Source organism: Notothenia rossii (genome assembly GCF_949606895.1).
Source record: "Notothenia rossii genome assembly, chromosome: 4".
NCBI lineage: Eukaryota > Metazoa > Chordata > Actinopteri > Perciformes > Nototheniidae > Notothenia > Notothenia rossii.
In genome coordinates, this window is record NC_136902.1 from 85855951 (window position 1) to 85870862 (window position 14912).

The 14912-nt window shown below is 41.6% G+C and overlaps 1 protein-coding gene across 1 annotated transcript in view; it reads right to left on the reverse strand.

The window, feature by feature from the left end:
- The window catches only part of LOC307034953 (cell adhesion molecule DSCAM-like), a 137021-nt gene extending 128131 nt beyond the window's left edge, over positions 1-8890 (reverse strand). Inside the window, exon 1 of the mRNA XM_079673875.1 lies at positions 8017-8890. Within this exon, the coding sequence (XP_079530001.1) occupies positions 8017-8059 (43 nt within the window). The 5' untranslated portion in view covers positions 8060-8890. The remainder of the gene's footprint in view (positions 1-8016) is intronic.
- Positions 8891-14912: the final 6022 nt, after the last annotated feature.

Sequence of the window (14912 nt, forward strand, 5' to 3'; positions counted from 1 at the left end):
TATTCTGAGCATTTAGTACTTTGGATAAATCGAGTTTTAATTTAATCATCTGATCAAACACTAATTAGCATAATCACTTGTGGGGATGGATGGACTAGATAGAGGGACACGTAATAGACCTCATCCTGGCAACAGTCTACGGAGACACTTAGCAACATGTCAACAGCTACATGCTACCAGAGAGCCAGGTAACAGTATTCACTTATAGTTACATAACAAATATGTTATCTGATTACTGTTAAACACATTTTTAATGGATAGCTAGCAGGATTACAGTGTTATTGGTGCAACTTAAAAAGAGCATAGTGTTTGTCGTAAAAGGATCAGATTGTATTTCTTCTCTGTAAAATGTTCTGTTCTGTAGGCTAACACTTTAAGTGTGAATCTATTCGCCTACTGCCTGAATCGGCTTTATGGCTTTCACTTTTTTTGGTTCATTTGTTCTGTTTTTAATTCAGTAGGTGAACTTATATGTTAATAAAATATTGTGTGCGAACTTGTGTATTAAACTTAAACGGAGTATTTTCTGTCAGCTCAGATTTTATTTCTGCTTTTAAAAACTCTATGTGCTCGTGTGTTTCAGTGTTGGTGTATGGCTACTGAAATAGCCACTTCAGAAACACTTTTTGTTATATTCCATGGAATGCTCCTAACATCCCGATAGCAATGAATATATTAAATGCTTTGACAATAAATACATTAAAAAATTTCCTCTGTGGAAGCCGTAGTGCTGTAAAAAGCAGGACCAATCATCTGAGCCGGCCCGGCTAAAGTAACTGGATGGCCTACCTGCCTGTCAGCCTTCCATCTGTGCACAAACTTATCTCGTGCCCTCATTGGTCATATGCGCGTTCGTGTGTGTTGGAGGAGGGGCTCTGTAAGGAAGTCTGAAGGAAGGGGCAGATTTTTTTCAGCTGCGTACTTTCAAATTCTAGCGCACTCCAGCTGGTTTCTCCATTCTTACCTACCCTACCTTTAAGTGAAAAACGTCTTGTAAATGTTTTCTTGCTCTTGAAATTGCATTTCATATTGATGTAATCCAAAAGTAACAGAAGGTAATCAGGTTACATTACTTTTAGATTGTGATACTCATTAGGTTGCTGATTAAAAAAAACAAAAATGTTTTAAAGTAGCAACAGCACATAACATGTTATTTGTCCTCAACAGCGCAGGCACTGCAGAATGATCTATTTACTGCCCTAAAATCAAATACTACCCTCCGCCTTCTTATTCGACTTTGGACAAGATGGCTTACTGCAGCATCACACCGAGGTCTGAGCAGAGGAGGTCTGGGAATTCTAGGAATACCACAAAGTGCTAAGATTATTGACAATGCACTCAGTCTCACACCGGGCTGGGGGATCGATGAGTGGCTAGAAGGACATAAATCAGACTCCTGTGGCTCCACTCCACTCTACGTCACACCCTAACCCACCCTCCCACCCCAGATCCCCAATTAAATGCACACACACCCTGTAAAACCCCACACATGTATATACATACTTGCCCGCAAACACACAATAAAGCACACACACACACACACACACACACACACACACACACACACACACACACACACACACACACACACACACACACACACACACACACACACACACACACACACACACACACACACACACATATACACACATATACACACACACACACACACACACACACACACACACACACACACACACTTACACCTTACCTCAACCCCAACAAGATGACAGCGCTTTAAAAAATGCTGGGCTAAAAATAACCACCACTAACTTGGTCTTAAATCTTAGCATCTGTGCCAGGTTTAAAAATAAAGAGCACTGTCGAGAAACCAAGCTGGACCCATTTGTCTTTCTGTCACTCTGTCTATCCTGGTTTTCCTCCTCCATTATCCTTTAGCCTAATTTAATATTGGGACCGTGGAGCATCAGAAACATGGTAAATGAAATACCTTCTAGAAATGCGGTGTTGAATAATAAGAGATGAGATTGGTCAAATACTTAGAGGTGTCCCACCCCTTAGCCTATCACGTTCAATGCCTTGGAGCGCCAGCCAATAGGAGAACGACTGTTACAAAGTGATGTCAGGATGTGGAGGTGTGTGGCGCAGTGGGTTGTGCATTGGTGTTCGGATCGGGGGGGGCACAGGTTCAAACCCCACTGCAATCAGCATGTCGTTGTGTCCCTGGGCAAGATACTTCACCCCAAAGTGCTCCGGTGGTGATTGTCCACAGTATTGAGTAAGTCGCTTTGGATAAAAGAGTCTAACAAGTAACATGTAATGTAATGTCACTATGTTCAAGAGCTTTGGGATTTTTGCATTTGCAGACCATTTACACGCACTAAAAACCTTTAAAACACAACCTATAATACAACATGAAAGGTAGAACACCAAAAGGATAAAATATCCTCTTTAAGGTGGGCACATATAAGACCAATACAAGAGGGAAAAAGAGAAAGACACAAATGCATCATGGCCAGGCCAGAGTCGCAGGGATCAATTCAGCCTTGGGCCTCGCAGTGTGTTGAGTTCAAAGCCTCGCCCTGGTATGTTGAGGACTGGATTAAGAGGCAGTATTTATGAGGTCCAGCCTGAATGTTTGTCTTGGTGGGTGATTGATAGCAAACTCATCACACCTACGCCACCTGTCTTTCCACAGTGAACAAAAGCTGTGGGGCCAATGTGCAGTGTATGTATAAACACAGTCTATCAGATGCAGGCTTGGGGTGTAACAGATTACATCTAAGCAAGCAGGATACAAGAACAAATAACTGTACTCCCTGACAGTTACATAAAATCTGACGTTATCGGATTGCAGTTGCATTTCAAAAAAATGGAGAGTACTAGCAGGATTACAATGTTACTACTAGACTGGGCATCAGATAAATCAGCAGAAGAAGACAGACAGGGAGTAAACATTAACGGGAACAGCAGAGGAAGACAGGCAGGAAGTAAACGCTAAAGGGAACAGCAGAGGAAGACACACAGGAAGTAAACGCTAAAGGGAACAGCAGAGGAAGACAGGCAGGAAGTAAACGCTAAAGGGAACACGGTATGGGCTCTGTAGTGTTTAAAGAATAGTTCATCGTATACAAAATTAACAGACTTGGGTCAAGTTCTCTCATGTCTGAGGTATGTATTTTCTAAACTTTTGCACTCTTCGTCCTTAAATCTTTGAAACTAAATCAATAAAGAAGCACTCCAGCACAGGAGAGCGGAGAGGCTCTTTCTTGACTTAGGCTGTTTTAAACTGTCAAAATAAAGCCTTTACACCAGATCTTCCCTTACAGTACCTGCGCAGCACAGCACAGTAATATAACATGTCACTTTGACAGGTGCAGAGTGAATTAAAAACATCTTCTCTGCTGAGAACCCTGTCTGAGATGGAAACCCCCGCCAGATGTACTACAACCTCACTTTGCACGCATGATCAAACACCTACATCTGGGTGCTGAGGGCTTCTCTGCTCTTCCCCACAGATGCTAAATGATATCGTTAACATTTTAATGCAAGAGACATTTACACGCGGGCTTGCGCAATTACACCTCTGATTCAGTGGAATCCAGACAGACACAGTGTGATCGGTAATTAGATTTTACATTGGGTGAAACACGGCACACACACACATACACACACACACACACACACCAGTCACCAAAGCTGGCTCCTAATTAGAGAGCCAGACAGGCTCGAGGAGGTACGGTACAGTAGAGTAGCCCTCATTATACAGCTGGGATGTATGAACTAGGGGATATCTATTATGATCACACATCAGGGTTTCCATTACCCAACATTAGCAGCCCTTTCAACTGGAGTCACACACTGAGTCCAGCCCGTAACCCAACAAACCCTCTCACAACTCACACAAGTGAGCAACAGTTAAGTGGGTTTGTAAACTTCATTTGGCCCATTAGATATTCATATCAGAGTGAGACTGCATGAGAGGATCTATCACTTGACTGTGCGCTACGTGTTTCATGGGCTAATTTAATTTCATGAGCTGTGATACCTCTTCTGCAACCAAACCATAATTGGTAATTAGTAAACACACTAATAGCAGTGAGTGCAGCGTATGGCCAGGGTTGGAAGGGTGAATGTATTGAGTTACAATTACTTATTACCTGTACAAAAAAATGTAATCAGTAAGATAAACTGAGTATCAAAATATAAAAGTGATGTACGACATTATTTTGGATTATTTAAAAATCAAAAGCAATGCATATAAAGACAAGAGAAAATAAATATGAATACCTAAGTGTATTATGTAAGAAAAGAGAAAAATATAAACCTTTTTAGAGAAACCCACTTTTTATTTAAGAGGACATATTCTGCTCCTGTTCAGGTTCATATTTGTATTTTGTGTCTCTGTGACATGTCTCCATGCCTTTATGTTCAAAAAGCTCTTTATTGTTCTCATACTGCCTGTGCTGCAGCTCCTCTTTTCACCCTCTGTCTGAAACCAGAGCCCATTCGGCTCTGATTGGTTAGCTGACCGGCTCTGTGGTGATTGGTCAAACGCTTAGATGTCCCGCCCCTTAGCCTATCAGGTACAATGTGTTGGAGCACCAGCCAATAGAAGTGCAAGTGTAACATATTTATGTCACTACTTTCCGGAAGTAAACAAAGTAGTCCAATTGAGCCTTTAGACTGAGGGTATTAGCAAACAATCTAAAGGAAAATCTGAGCAAACTAAAAATGCTCCGATTTAGTTTGCCACATACAGTATAGAATTTCGACGCAGTGAAATAACTATCTGAACTAGAGGCCGAGGCTAGAGGCCCAAATAAGAGAAATGTAACAGTAATCTGATTACGTTTTTTTTATGTAACTAAGGAAATTACTTTTTTTGTATCCTTATTAATCTGTTACATGTAATCCACTACTCCCCATGCCTGTGTACGACTGGTCAAGTTTCCCTTTTTTTTTTTTTTTCAGAGTGACTGTGACCGCTGATCTTTGGACATTTCGACACCGGGTTCAGAATCACCTCACAGCTCCAACAAACGGGTCTCTCATCAGTGCCTTCATGTAGATTTATTGCGATGCAAAAATCCCCCAATCTACTTTTGCAGCCAAATTCAATCCATCTATCCTCCCCACCGGCTCTCTGTAGCATCTTGATCCAGTGTTCCAGGTTAGTAATAATGTGGGGTCATGTAAAACTGGCAGGCTAACTGATGTTGGCAGCTATTTACTGTACTGTAAGCTACACTGGGCGAGATGCTTTGGAAGAGCTTCCTTATTTCAAAGTTGATCTGCCTTTACCCCGTGTAATGTCACGGCTAATTGAGAGCAAAATTTGATTGCGTGATCCCCTGACCTCTGCGTAAATGTTCATTTATTCGAGATGTCCGAGATAAGCCCCTTTTAAGTCTCGAGAATCAGGTTGAGCCGTGTGTACGTCTTACAAATCATCGCAGTGTTTGTGCAAGAAGCCTCGTCTTGTTATGTCTTTGCAATGAGGATTTGAATAGGGCCAGTTTGGCTCGCTGTGGTTTTGCCTCGAGGCATCTTTCAGAGAGAAATATTTAATATGTTTCCTCTCCTGTACTGATGAATGAATTTATGGATCATACTGTGATAGGCACAGGAAATAGCAAAAGTCTTAAAAAATGACTAAGGAGGACTTTGATTTTAATTTGATTGCTTATGATAAATCAATTTCCATGATGACAGCAATTACAATGTGACATTTTGTGAACACTGTGCAGATTTTTATCCATTTTCCCTTCTATTCAATCGATCGCTGGGGTCATTCAGATGACACGTGCAGTAAAATGACCACAATGCAATGTGGATAAGAAGCCCTCTTATCACCTATGCACACACTGATGTAACAGAAGCTGATTAGCTTCTTATCAAGTACTTATGGGTCAACGCCGTTTTAAGCCACACTCCCAAATCCATCTCCCAAAACATTCCCATTATTTCCCTGCCGTCTGCCATTTTGTAGTGCCGTGTGATATGTCTTGGAAGCATAATAATAAAACCAAACACAGCAGACAAAATGCATTTGAATCGTGTTTCATTTTTTGACAACACATAGTTTTTTCTACCCCCATATATAGAGGGAAGGTTTTCGGACGCAGCCCCTGACACCCATTGAGGGGGTTACCATAGAGACAGACCAGTGAGCATGTGATAGGCCCAACTCTGAAACAGCGAGAATTGTCTGGAATCCAATTGCTTTGCTGGTTTCCATCCACAAGGTCATTCATTCATTCATTCATTCATTCTGACACCGCCTGCTCGATACACCTTCATTTTCATGACAATCAACAAAAACACCCATCCGCAGAGGACAAAGTCTTATAGCAGGGATCGAAGGGGAATCAAATGTAAAATCCTTCATGATAGCGGCGCGAAAACACACACAAAGTGTAACGTCTGCACCCAACGTCGTCTTGCTGCTTAATCCCTATCAGTTGTTTTTCCACAGGCCTCCTCCATAATCCCTTATGCAATAAACGGACACAATCTTGCATGGCAGTTGATCTAATGTCAGAGGCTGATGATTATGATTAATGAGGATTCCTTATTGTTCCTTTATGAGTTTCAGCACAAGCTGGGCTGAGGGAGATACCATTTTATATGGAGTCAGTGTCAATAAACCGTAGCGACGACACAGAAACAAAAATCCATTTCCAAAGCGTTATTTTATCACGCCAGCCAGAAGGGGGAAATCCATTTTGGGGATATCATTTCTAAATGTGTTTATACCTGTAAATCTCCAAATTTTTGCTTTGTGAATCCAGCTTTTTTCACACGAATGCAGCCGACCGCAGGGCTTGATTTTGGTTTCAGTGTACGTGAACAATCCCCATCTTGTCACCCTGATGTGTTTTCTCGCAGACGTTTCCATTTTCTTTCCTTCTCCCTCTCCATCTTCGACTCTCCCTTTTTTTTCTTTTCTTGCCTTGTTTTCGTACACACCCAGTCAGCCATAATCCCTCCCTGTTAGAAGGGGCTCTGACCAATAAGTGAATGCAATAAACTGTATCAATTTTCTGCTATTGATTATAGATACGAGCACACAGATTTACGTGCACGGTGTTAGCCGCATGCATGTGTGCACTACACTCGCTCAAAAACGTACATGGAATACAAGGCGAACAAGCAAATGGGTGTTTTTGAATACGGCATTTGAATGGAGAACGAGACTTTGGGCTATTTGAATGGAAAATGTGTGCCACATTTTTTTTTTTTTTTAAATGTGACCTCTGTGGAATGTGTCTCATAATCAACATTACATTTTTGTATTACTTACAAGAACATTTTGTACTAATGGTGCTGAATCACTGAAGGTAAATTACATAAAGCTGTATAAATTGGAGACCAAATTGCATGTCGAGATTTTGGGAACACTGAACGACCCATAATTACAAAAATGTTTGCATCACACGTATTCATAATGAAAATATGTATTAGATATTGGTAAACATTTTTCATTTGAATGAATTATAATAGTTTAGGCCACTTTAAACTTGAAACATATGCTAACTGTGGGGGAGGGGGGAAGGGGTTAAACAAAATATCCATTATATAAAATACGTCACTTATTACTAAGGGCCACGGTGGAGCAGAATAAGTATCATTAGGCATCAAATAAAAACAAATTGCATTAATGAGATCAACACATTTAAAACTTAAACTTCAATCCTCAAATCAAATCAATAAAATAAATGTAATTCATTTTTTTTAAAAGGCCCAAACATACATAATTTATGCTTTTTATTTCATCTGGCTCAGGATGTAACTGAAGGCCATGTGATCTGTGTTGGTGTGTGTGCGTGTGTGTGTGTTTTAGGAGAGATTGTAAACGCAAAATATGCCTCGCCCGTGTCTCTCCCTATGTGAAGGGTGTCAGCCTTTTTGACAAGCATATACAATCCATTTCATGTGGGTCACAGGTGACCTCCACCCTGCCTCACTTACTTAGCCGCTGATTTACCTCATGCAATAGGTAATGAGCACTAATAATAAAACAAAAAAAAATGAGCGGAAGAAACTTACCATTCAAGATGCTCTGGAAAAAGATAAAAGCCAATATCCACATGCCCTGCTCCGTTCAATCCCCCCAAGCTATGCTTTCTCTTCTTCCTCCGACCGGTGCCTCCCTGGGTTTCTCTTCTGTGCGCTTGGGGTAAGGTTAAACATTTGCCACTGTCTTGATGCAAACCGGTCCAAGTATCTACTTTTAATATCTCCTTCCTTACTTTTTCGTTACGCTGAGGTTTTTTCTTCCTCTGCGCCCTCTCTTTGCGCTCGGATCATAAATGCGCGTGTGTGATTGTCTTGGGGAGAGCTGTGCTCACTCTCCTCCTCTGCTCCGCGTCTTGCTGCTTATTCAAAAGGATGCTGAATGGGTGAAGCCCAGGTGTGTGTGTGTGTGTGTGTGTGTGTGTGTGTGTGTGTGTGTGTGTGTGTGTGTGTGTGTGTGTGTGTGTGTGTGTGTGTGTGTGTGTGTGTGTGTGTGTGTGTGTGTGTGTGTGTGTGTGTGTGTGTGTGTGTGTGTGTGTGTGTGTGTGTGTGTGTGTGTGTGTGTAGCTGAGTCAGAGCAGGGTGCGAGCGAAACAAAAACTGCAAAAAAAACTATTTCTTAAAAAAGCTCCGATTTCTTAAATAATAAAAGACTGACTGACGGATCATCCTTTGAGAGGAAAAAATAATATATTGAAAAGAAATTAAATAACTAAAAGAAGCAAACAAGGGGGAGAGGGTGGTTGAATAAGAATGAAAAGCAGGTTTTTTTCTGAGACTCCAAAGTCAGATCATCTTCATCGCCTCTGAGCGTCCAGCAAGAGGCGAGCAAGCGCATCTTCCCCGCTGCATGCCGCTCTCTAATCGCACCTCCCTGACTCTCTGAGCATTACACAGAATAACCCTCTGCCTGCCCCTGCAGACGCTTTAATTCCTCATTGCCTTAAAGGAGCAGAGGCGGATACCGGCCGGTCCTGAGGGCAAGCAACTGCTGGAGGTGAGCGCGCACAGAGAGGGGGCATTTGCATTAAGGAAATGAGCAGCACCTGACGCACCGAGGCACCTAGGATAACATTTTTACGCACGGAGATGTTCCGTCTGTGGGTGTTGCAGGTGCACTCCGCACTAAAGAGCAGAGCTGACTTGAATGAAACCAATAGAGTATTTCTCCTACGGATACAAAAAAAACAACAGAGCAGAGTCCCCTGTAGGAATGGAAATGTACAAGGACATCCAGTGACGCATGGTTTTTTATTTAATTTGAATCCCACTTTTAAGTTGATTTGACAATGGTGTGAATAGGATATTGAAAGAAAACAACATTTTGTCAGTGGTTGTAGCTGGGTAAAACATCCCCCACCCCTAAAGGCACACACACACACACACACACACACACACACACACACACACACACACACACACACACACACACACACACACACACACACACACACACACACACACACACACACACACACACACACACACACACACACACACACACACACACACACACACACACACACACACACACACACACACACACACACACACACACACACACACACACACACACTCCATACCGCCCCCCCTCAACCCCATAATCCACCACCACCCCTCCATTTTAATGCCTGCCTTGAAGTCAAGGGTGTAGCAGTAGGCAGTGGGAGCCTGTGGGCCTGTCCACATGCAGAGCCCGGGCACACTGACTGTGATATAACCAGCAGGGCAGTCTGCATCTCGTTCTCTATTCCACGTGACAGAATTCAAAGTGAAATCCAGTTTATTTACCCCAGGATATTCATTTTCATCGCTATTATATCTGGACTGGAGAGGATTCTGCAATTCTTAGCGTGCATGTGCAAAAGGAAAAACAATTCATGGTGCTTGGTTTGGATCTCTCTGCCTTCTTTTTTAATCAAGGGGATATACATACTCCATGCTGATGTCCATGTATGAAGTGCATGTTGTGTAAACAAATTAATTAGCAGCAATGCTCTGCATTTCCTGCAACAGAACACACTGTTTATACTTCAGGTTGTATTCTGCAATTAAATCATCATCATCACAGTTGTCCTCTTCTTGAACTATTGTGTCCCAAACATTTGTGTTTAATTGAGTAAGAGGATCATTTTTACTTACCCTAAGCCGTAAGATAAACCCAAACAAGTTGAAGTCTGTGTAATGTGAGGAGAAAACACGGGTGAATCAGGGCAGTGGGTCAGAGATCCTGCCCGTCATTTAGAGTGGATTAGGAGCACTGTGCTTGGGATTCAGCCTCAGATTCTTGGCATGGGTGGGAGAGTAAGTTCATTAGCAGCAGCAGACTGTGAGATATGATCACTTGAGAGGGGAGAGGATGCAATAGCATGGCGGCAGGTTTATCAGACTTTTGATGCACATTCTGATTTCCAGCACTGCAGTTTTATTCACCTTATGCTTCGCCTGCTCAAGGGCGCTTCCACGTTGCCTTCTTTTGTGTAGGTACTTACTGTGAGAGCTTCATTTCTATGATTTTGAATCGCGTCGCCAGCTTTTTCAAACTTTACTTGCCAAAGAAAATGTTTATAAGCTTTAAAATAAAGTAAGTTTTTATAAGTAATAACACAAATGAAGCGAGAAAGCAATCATTTAGAACACCAGTATGAGATTTTTTTATTCAAATAACGCACATTTCGTAATATTTGGCAATGTTTGGAGCTGTGAGAAGCTTTATAAGAGCTAAGTCAGTCAGCTAAGAAAAAGCATGTCAACAATGTGCTTATAATTACTCTCACAGAATAGTTTATTAAAGGTGGGGTAGGTAAGTTTGAGAAACCGGCTCGAGATACACTTTTTGTTATACTCCATGGAATGCTCTTAACATCCCGATAGCAATGAATATCTGAAGTGCTTTGACAAAAAATCCATAAAGAAATTTCATCCGTGGAAGCCGTAGCACTGTAAAAAGCACGACCAATCATCTGAGCCGGCCCGGCTAAAATTGGTCAAGTGCGCGTTCGTGTGTGTTGGAGGAGGGGCTCTGTAAGGAAGTGGCAGATTTTTTCCGGTTGTGTATTTTCAAATTCTAGCGCACTCGAGCTGGTTTCTCCAAAATGACCTACCCAAACCTATAATGTGCACTGTCCCTATTAAATCAACTTATAAATAAATGATAGATGGCTAACATAATTTAGCTAACAAGTTTGTTAGATAGCAAATGTTAGCTTTAAAAAATAGATAGCTAACGTTCGCTAGCTAAGTAGCACACTCACAGGTTAATTGAGTCGGGTCTCTAGGTCAGCTTGTTTTGTAAACAATGTGGACCTTTGTCCAGCTTTCTGGCAGTGAGAGCAACTGTCCACATAAGCTTTAGTATTTAGTCCAACCGAACACATTTTTTGGTATATAAAAATGACTAAATCCATGTTTAGGCTATAGAGTGCTTTAGAGAAGGTATTCAACCACACCAGGTGAAATTAGAAATAGGAGTTTTCTTTGGTTAAGCCTTTAGCAATGTTACATGGTAGACTTGTTTGGTACTGAAGGTTAAATTAACATCAAGCAAAGACAAACAAAACCAAAGAGGAAGGAAGAAAGTTCTGACTGTTGGCTCAAGAGATTGGGATAGGGGATCCGTGGAATTAGAGGAAGCCATCTGACATTTTAGGGGAAATTAAGCATTGGTGTAATCTAGCTCAGCAAACAGGGTTTTATGAGGAACCAAAATAAAAAATGCGGGAGAAGAAATGGAGGAAATGCAAATAATAAGGTTATATTTGTGTGTGTGGGACTTGGAAACTAATGCTACCACAGATGGAACAATCTAACATGCTGTCATTTTAGCAAAAAAGAGGAGCAATGGCACATATAGTCCAGGGTAACATTACCAGAGTGGGATACATAGAGGGTGTGTACAGTATACACGCTCACATCACTGTATACACACACACACACACACACACACACACACACACACACACACACACACACACACACACACACACACACACACACACACACACACACACACACACACACACACACACACACACACACACACACACACACACACACACACACACACACACACACACACACACACACACACACACACACACACACACACACACACACACACTCCATATGTGGGAGTTGCCTACACAGTATCACAATGTGTGTTTGACAGCAAACAAACACAAAGTAACATCAACACTGACCAAATGAACTTACAACGGCCAAATGACAGCAGGTGTGTTTGATCGTTTCTGAAATTACTGATATTATAAGACCAGAAATATCTGTATAATTGCGCCTTGATAAGTCGAGTTCTGTATGATCACCTATATAGTTTCTAATATTTGGTTAGTGAGGGTTAAGGAGGGCCCTTTCACCTTAAAAACTGTAATTAAAAAATAATTGCCTCCTTCTCTGTTTCTACAAATATCAGACCCTGTGAGGGAAGCTTTTAATAATGCATGCATAAAGGAACAATCTGCAAATGACTGCAACATTTCAAATAGGGCGACTGTGGCTGCGAGGGAGTGCGGTCGTCTTTCAACCAGAAGGTTGTGGGTTCGATCCCAGCCCCTGCAGTCAACATGTCGATGTATCCTTGGGCAAGATACTTAACCCTGAGTTGCTCCCGATGGCATGGCCAACGGTGTGTGAATGTGTGTGAATGTTGGGTCCTAGAGTAAGGTACACTGGGTGTGAATGGGTGAATGGCATATAGTATGTAAAGCACTTTGAGGGCTCTTAAAGACTGGATAAAGCGCTATATACAGTAAGTACAGTCCATTTACCAAAGAGCAAGGTGTAACTTTTTTTTTTCTTCTATTTTTCTTTGAGTTTTTTTCATCCTCTTCGCTCCAAAAACTTCAATTTGTAATAAAAAAATGATTGAATTGATGAATGTGTTAAAAAGGAAGTACAATCTAACCCCAGAAACACAATAAACAGTCATCACCTAACATCCTCACAGCCCAAACTAATCTAAGACGTCATTTCGGCGATGCAAAGACCACCTTTAGCTGCACACAGATCAAATGTAGCTCTCAGTGGCTCACAGGGAGTTCCATCTTTATCTAAAACAGGTGCTGCTGTGTATCACTCTGCAGACAGCTGTACTACTTGTGATGTGAAAGACAATACGTTGAATTTCACTCTGAAGACAGCATTGACCTTGTGACCAGTGCGCTATGACACTCATTGGTAAGACTCCAACAGATGAAATGCAGGCATCTGTTTTCAAACCGTCAAACCAATAATAAAGTCACTTATCTAATGAATGTAAAGCCCATATTGCTTTTTAATCAGTGTATCATTATGATATTCAAACAATTTGAGTGTGGAGGAACAGTTAGAGTTAAACTGCATGATCAGTGTCAGATTGCACCTGTGCCATGTATATTAATCACTTATATGTTAACATGTGATTTAAACTCTAAAACAACATTAAAAAGACAAAAAAGGCTTATCCTTATCTGTCAACTATTATCCGCCCTATACTGTGTTTTCATTTCTCTTATTGCTTTTGCTGCTATGAGAGCTGCATTTCATAACAGGGATCAATACATATTTATCTTATCTAAAAACAATTGACAACCCAGGACTTCTCTCGAAACCTTGGAAACCTTCAGAGTGAACGCATATTAATCACAACAATAAACCAAAGTTCCTCCCGTAATTCCAGGGTGGATGTTTAACATGAATTGGATGGTATTGAAAAGCCAAAGAAAGAGACAAGAGCCATATGTTACACTGACTGAAGACCACTGGACATCAATAAGAACCATGACTACCTCCACCATAACTCCCACAATGCACTGGTTCGTGAGGTGAAAACGGAGGAAAGGCATTTAACTGAACCATGCTCCAGTTTCCTGAAGTGTCACAGGAGTGTGAGATAGTACAAGTAAATGCTAGTATATTAAACTTGTGATTAATCACAGAATATTATTGTAGTTAACGTGATCACACTTTTAATTGATTGACAGCGGTATTTATCTGATCTTATTCATTACATTACATTTAGCTGACGCTTTTATCCAAAGCGACTTACAATAAGTGCATTCGACCAAGAAGATACAACCTTGAAGAAAACAGAATCATATAAGTACATCAGGTTTCATAGAGCCAAAACATTTCAAGTGCTACTCAACTGGCTTTAGATAAGCCAGTCCTTTATTAGTATATAAGTGCTTTGTTAGTAATTCTATCGCTCGAAGTTGAGTCTAAAGAGATGAGTTTTCAGTCTCCCCCCCCGGAAAATGTTTAAGCTATCTGCTGTCCTGATTTCAATGGGGAGCTCATTCCACCATTTTGGAGCCAGGATAGCAAACCCACGTGTTTTTGCTGATGGGAACTTGGGTCCCCCTCGCAGTGCGGGTGCAGCGAGCTGTTTGGCTGATGCAGAGCGGAGTGCACGCGGTGGGGTGTGCGGTTTAACCATGTCCTGGATGGAGGAAGGGCCAGATCCATTCGTAGCATGGTACGCAAGTACCAGTGTCTTGAAGTGGATCCTAGCAGTTACCGGAAGCCAGTGAAGGGAGCGGAGGAGCGGTGTGGGAAAACCCTATCTTGGTTTGATGTATCCCCATTTCAACAGGTCATACACATTTGGATATATTGCATGATTTAAGCACAGCACTATGGTCTAAGTAACATAATTCAGTGTGTCCACAGCCATGCTTTGAATATGAGTAGAATGGATTTTTGGCTGGGTTTGACTTTACTATGGGTAAAGGGGAGTGCAGTTCATTTTAGCCCCCCAGCATGATGCCTAAACAGCGGTAAGTGAATGTGACAATGAGACCCCGGGGTGGCTAGAGACAGTTTTGGCCTTGCTGTGTGTGTGTGTGTATGTGTGTGTGTGTGTGTGTGTGTGTGTGTGTGTGTGTGTGTGTGTGTGTGTGTGTGTGTGTGTGTGTGTGTGTGTGTGTGTGTGT